The sequence below is a fragment of the Pinus tabuliformis genome, chromosome 8 (genome assembly GCF_031772625.1).
Source record: "Pinus tabuliformis cultivar Carrire ecotype Pingquan chromosome 8, CPIR1, whole genome shotgun sequence".
In the NCBI taxonomy this organism is placed as follows: domain Eukaryota; kingdom Viridiplantae; phylum Streptophyta; class Pinopsida; order Pinales; family Pinaceae; genus Pinus; species Pinus tabuliformis.
In genome coordinates, this window is record NC_142294.1 from 372,469,103 (window position 1) to 372,475,102 (window position 6,000).

The window sequence follows — 6,000 nt, forward strand, 5'->3', positions numbered from 1 at the left end:
TATATATATATTTTTTTCTCAGTAAGACTACTCTAGGAAATTATATTATGTACAAAGTAAAATTACATGCAGTGAAACTAGTTTCCCATGGCCAGCGATGGCACTGTGGGTTTGCAGCTGGCATTAGCTTACATTTGTGTTCAAGCTGCCTCAGAACCTTATCAAAATTCATCATTTAACTTTGACAATGCCCTCGCAGGGGCTGTGACTCAAAAAACTACCCTCGCAGGGGCAACCTTGGACATTTGCAAACTCCCAGAAAACACTTAGTGACTGAATCAAAAACAAAGAAAGACCTACAGACAAATTACCAGATCCATTCAAAAGCATACATTTTATCCCATGCATAGTAAGCGACCGAGACAGAAGACCAAAAAACAGGACCTGAATAGAAGATGGATGGTTGAGCTACTCCTCTGGTTCCATCTCCTCCGGCTCCATCTCCACGATCGGGACCCATCCATAGCCATCCTGGGGGTCTGCCTGAACTTCTCCCACTCTGGACGTTGACGCCTCCTGCGTCTGAGTTTGGACGGGCGCCTTTCCTTTTGCATCGGTCGCTTGTCCCTCAGCCTTGTCCGTCTGGTTCGCAGAGGGCAATTCTCTGCTACTTGCCCTAGCATGGTCCTCCTCTGCGTCCCTGATGAAGAGGACTGAAATATGGGCTTTAAGATTTCCCAAATTGAATACGGCGGTGCCAAATGCTGGAAGCGCTGGCGGTCCTGGTGGTCCCTCATTCGGATTGCAAGAGGAACTGAGATGCTTGCAGGTGGGGAGTTCCAACTCGGCGATAACAGTAATAGCAACAACAATGGTGGTGTGCATCTGCTGCTGGAGGGCGAGAAGATCTCCCACGACCAGATCCTCTTCTACATGGTTGTCGTTCTCTTGTTCTGGCCATATTGACGAAGGAACTGGCTGCTCGAAACAGAGCTTCCACTTCACGGTTCCAATTCCCATCACCGGCAGGTGGTGCCTTGCTATCTCTCCCTTGCAATGCGGGTGGTTTAGAGTCCCCAGAGTCTGCCAGAAGGCAGAGAATGTTCCAGCACGTTTGCACAGCGAGCTGGTCTTGCTGAGAATGGCGCAACACCAACCTTGCTCCCACCTTAATTCCCATGGCGTGCTCTTGAAACTTGAGCGCCATGAATGCGCTCTGCTCTCACCGCCTACCACCATAAATGTCATTACGGAATGGAGCAAGAGCTCCTTCATTTATTCCTCCTGCGTCATGTCTTTCATTCCTCCACGGGCTGGCTCGTGGCAGCTCTCGCTGGCCATGTGGCCTTGCCATAACACTTGTACCATCACCCGCATCCGGGTGGCCTGCATCTTTTTGGATGAGGCAATTGAGTTCCTGTGCTTGTTGCTGGTTTTGAATGATAGCCATGGATCCTGAGCGGATAACCTGGTTGTTTTCAACCCCAACATTGGCTAATAGGTCCGCAATCTTGTTGCCTTCTCTTCTTGTGTGATTGAAAGAAATGGCTTTGTTATTTCTGAGAAATTGCTCCATGATATTTAGCCTGGCTTCTAGTCTCCAACTTGGGGCGATTTTCCTGGCTTGGGATCCATTCTGTAAGTGTATAGCAATGTTGATGAGCAATTGGGAGTCCCCTTCCACAATCAGGGGTTGGAGATTGAGCTGATCCGCTAGTAGGAGACCTTGCCATAGGCCTTCTAGCTCGGCAGAATTGTTAGTGTCCCACCCCATATTTCCAAAGTAGACTTGCAAGGGAGTGCCAGCATGGTTCCTTAGAATTCCTCCAAATCCCGCAGCTCCAGGATTTCCCTTGGACGCCCCATCAAAGTTGAGTTTGAAGGAATTGTTGGGGGGAGGTTTCCAGCAGCTATCTGCTGTGCTGGAGCTGTTGGAAGATCGCTGCTTGTTGTCTGCCTGTGGCAGTTGCAGCTGCCAATTGTCGAGGATGTTTCGCTCATTGTCAGTTGAGGGGTAATCTTCCTTCGACCAAGTTCTGAGCATCATGGTTTCATGAAGATTTCCCTGAAGTCTGTGCCAAATTTCCTCAAAGCGGGAGCTTGCGTTTTTGAAGATGCGCTTATTCCTCTCCTTCCAGATGTTCCATAAGGCTATGCCCGGGATGATTCTCCATAAGTGGTTGAGGAGCTCACAGTTGTAGGGGCTTTTTGGCCATTGCCTAAGAATGCTGATGATGTCGTCATCTGCTCTGCATCGTTTTTGGCATCTGAAACTTATTTTTTCCCATATCTGGTTGGCTAGTGGACAGGAAGCTAGAAGGTGCTGGAGGGTTTCTTCGTGTTGAAAGCAGTTATGGCACAAGGAAGGGCCTTGAAAGCCTCTTCTTCTGAGTCTATCCCAAGTGAGGATCTTTTTGTGCCCTACTAGCCAGAGGAAGTGGGAAATTTTGGGCCAAGCTCCTAGATCCCATAGATTACTCCATAATGAATCGGTAGAAGGAGGAGGATTACTAACCAGCTTGTAGGCTTCGGCTGTGGTGTAGGTTCCTTTGGGTCGATACCCCCATCTGAGAATGTCATGGCCTTCATGATACCGAATTCTTCGCTTCCTTAATTCTTCCCCAAGGTCTTCCGCTTCCTTGCTGTTGGCATTGGTGAGAATTTGATTACTTCGTTTCCATTTCCTGTATCCCTGCTCCCCTTCCTGTGTCCAGAAAAGATGGACCTTGTCCCGCAGCTGCTCCTGTCTGATTGGTAATAGAGTTGGAGGGAGGGTGCTGGTTAGCCTGGGCATTTGATTCCAGGCGTCAGACCAAAATCTTGCTAGTTTTCCATTCCTAATCTCCCAAAAGCTGTGCTGTTGGATTAAGTGATAGTGCTGCTTGGCAGCGTTCCAAATTAAAGACCCTTTCTCAGTGGGCGTGAACCTAATGAGTTCTTCTGGAGGTCTGTGGTTGGCATACTTGGCTGTCCAGATTTTGACCCAAGGCTTTTCCGGGTTTGTGATCCATTGCCACCAGATCTTGGCATTCATGATAGCGTTACTGTGCTCTGGATCCCGAAGGCCAATGCCGCCATTGCCTTTTGGCATGCAAACAGTGGACCACTTAACCAGAGCCCATTTGCGATTTGTGGCTGAGCTACCCCATAGAAAATCGCGCTGTAGGTTTCTGATTCTTTTTATGACCCACTTAGGTGCTGCAAGAACTGAAAAAAGATAGAGTGGCATGGATTGAAGGACGGATTTAATAAGCACTACCCGGCTGGCAAGGTTGAGAGATCTGTAGGTCCAGAGGTTGAGGCGGGACTCAAGCTTTTCGAGAAGGGTGCTCCAAGCTGGCTGTTTTAAGGCAGAGGCAGTGAGGGGAGCGCCTAGATATTTGGAGGGCAGCGTCGCTGCAGGGATGCCCAGAATGCGAGTAATAGCAGATTTGACCTGAGGTGGGGTGTGAAAGAAAAAAATCTGCGACTTGGAGGTATTGACCTGGGTTCCAGAGGCCTCAGCGAAGTCGTTGAGGAGGGATTTGAATTGAGCTGCTTCCTGGGCAGAGGGATAACCATAGAGCATAGTATCATCAACAAATTGTTGATGAGAAGTGGCAGGGGTGTGGTGAATCGAGATGCCCTTAAGCTGACGAGAGTGGAGGGCATGTTTTATGTGTCTACCAAGACCCTCCGCCATCAGAACAAAGAGGAAGGGGGATAAGGGATCACCTTGCCTTATACCACGCGAGGGCTTGAAAGGGCGGGAGGGGATGCCATTTATCAGGATGGAAAAGTGAGAGGAGGTTATTAGGTTCATGATCCAGCGGATCCACATGGAATCAAATCCAAAAGCTTTTAACATCTGCTGAATGTAAGACCAACTAAGCTTATCAAAGGCTTTTGAGAGATCCAGTTTGAGAATCATACCTGCCTGCTTAGAATGCTTGAGAGAATGGATAATCTCATGCGTGAGGAGGATGCCATCCATTATTTGTCGCCCTTCCACGTACCCTGACTGTTCCGGCGATATAAGCATAGGTAGGAGGGGCTTCAATCTGTTGGCAATGACTTTGGTTATGACTTTGTAGATGACATTGCATAGGGCAATGGGTCTGAACTTGTCAGGCGTGATGGAGTTCTCCTCTTTGGGGATGAGAGTGATAAAAGTGGAGTTGAGGGAGGGGAGGAGCCAGCGTGTGGTTCTGGATTCCTCAACAATTTGCCACACCTCCAATTTTATCAAATCCCAGAAAGCATGGAAGAATGTGGTAGTAAATCCGTCCGGGCCTGGGGCTTTACCTTCTTTGAGCTGCTTCATTGCTTCGTCTACCTCCTGGGGAAGAATGGGACTCATAAGAAGCTGATTGTGATCCTCCGTTATGATTTTTGGCACATTGCTGATTATTTTTTCAATTGCCGGTTGCCTATCATTTGCTGGTTCCTTATGGACAAGTTGGAAATGGTCCAGGAGTGCTTCTTCAATTTCTGCATGCGATTCGACTCTTTCCCCTGTCTGTTTTTGGATGAAGGGGATGGAGTTGTGTATCCTTCTCTGCACCGTAGTTCTGTGAAAAAACTTTGTATTGCGCTCCCCTTCTTTCAGCCACCTGACCCTTGATTTTTGTCTCCAGTAGATTTCCTCCTGTTTCCTTCTGGCTTCCATCTGACTGTTGATGAGTCTTTCTTGGTTCAGGGTGGTCTCCGAGTGTCCCTCTGTAATTACTTTTTGTTGGAGATTCACCAGTTCTTGTTGCAGATCTTGTTGCGCCTTGAATATATTTCCAAAAGTCTCCCTGTTCCATTTTTTTAGTTGATTTTTTAGGAACCTCAACTTCTGTTGAAATTGATACATCCGTGCGCCTTCCGGTGGGAGGAAAGAGGCCCAGGTCGTTTTGACGAAGTCCTTGAATGCAGGGTGAGATAGCCAGAAACTTTCGAATCAGAATGGTCTTTTTGTCTGATCTCCGGGTCTTCTCCATTGCAGTGCTATGGGCCAGTGATCCGACCCCGAATGGGCAAGAATTTCCGCTGAGAGGTCTCCGCCGAGGTGCACTGAGTTATCAGAAATGAGAAATCGGTCCAATTTGGAGGCAATACGGGAGTTACCAGCTCTGCGATTGCTCCAAGTGAAGGTTCCATTGCAGAATGGCATGTCGATGAGGGAAGTTGCTTGGATGAAGTCTTTGAAGCGTGCAGCGTCCGGCTCCAATCTATATCTTCCGCCAATCTTTTCCTCGCTATTGGTAATCATATTGAAATCCCCTGCCATTATCCATAGTGGGTGACTTCTGTTGTTGCTAAGGACTTCAATAGTATCAAGGAGCCTGATTTTGCTGCCTGTGTCTTGCGGAAAGTAGACGTTGGTTAGGTTGCCATGAATGTTGGTACCCAGGATGTGGAAGACTGCTTGAATGAAGTGGTGAGAGGCATGAAAATCCTTGAGAGTAACCGCTTGGGAGTTCCATACAATAGCTAGCCCCCCTGAAGCTCCCATGGCGTCTACAGCTACAGATCGACAACCTGGCCAAGCCTTGGAAAGTATCTCTTCTAGGGTAGAACTGTTACATTTTGTTTCCTGGAGAAAGCACATCTGAGGCTTTTCCATTTTTATCATGTTCTTCAACATTCGTAGTTTTCCGGGGCTGTTAAGCCCTCTTAGATTCCAGGATATGAGCTTCATTGATCAACTACTGGTGGAGGGCCTGTAGTACTTCGTTAACTTTGCATATCTGCCTGAGTCAACCAGGATTTTTCCTACTTCGATAGTTCGCTGAAGATCTGTCTTCCGTCCTCTCTTCTTGGAGTCTTTTGGCCACAGGTGGCTATCCCAGTGACTGCCTGGTTGTATCCCAAGTTGGTGTTGATGGTAGGCCCTGGAGATAACCATTTCGAGCTTATCGAGTTGGAGCTCTGAGATGGATTCGTAAGCCCTTTTTCTGCATGCTGTTTCTAGCTCCAGAATGTCTAGACCGTTGAGATCGATGCTCTTCGTTCCTTCGTCCATTTGCTGCACTTGTTCGCTTTCATCCTTGTAGTATTCTGAGTCTTGGTAAGCGTCCTCCTTTCCATCAACTT

At 47.9% G+C, this 6,000-nt stretch overlaps 1 protein-coding gene across 1 annotated transcript; it reads right to left on the minus strand.

Moving 5' to 3' along the window:
* Window positions 1-4,864: 4,864 nt before the first annotated feature.
* LOC149235661 (uncharacterized) lies at window positions 4,865-5,419 on the minus strand. The gene has a single exon (XM_089368623.1). It carries the CDS (start codon window positions 5,417-5,419, stop codon window positions 4,865-4,867), a length of 555 nt encoding a protein of 184 aa, XP_089224749.1.
* Between the last annotated feature and the right edge of the window lie 581 nt (window positions 5,420-6,000).

Excerpts from the sequence above, each read along its gene's own strand:
- LOC149235661 (XM_089368623.1), bottom strand. The coding sequence starts at position 5,419 with ATGGGAGCTTCAGGGGGGCTAGCTATTGTATGGAACTCCCAAGCGGTT.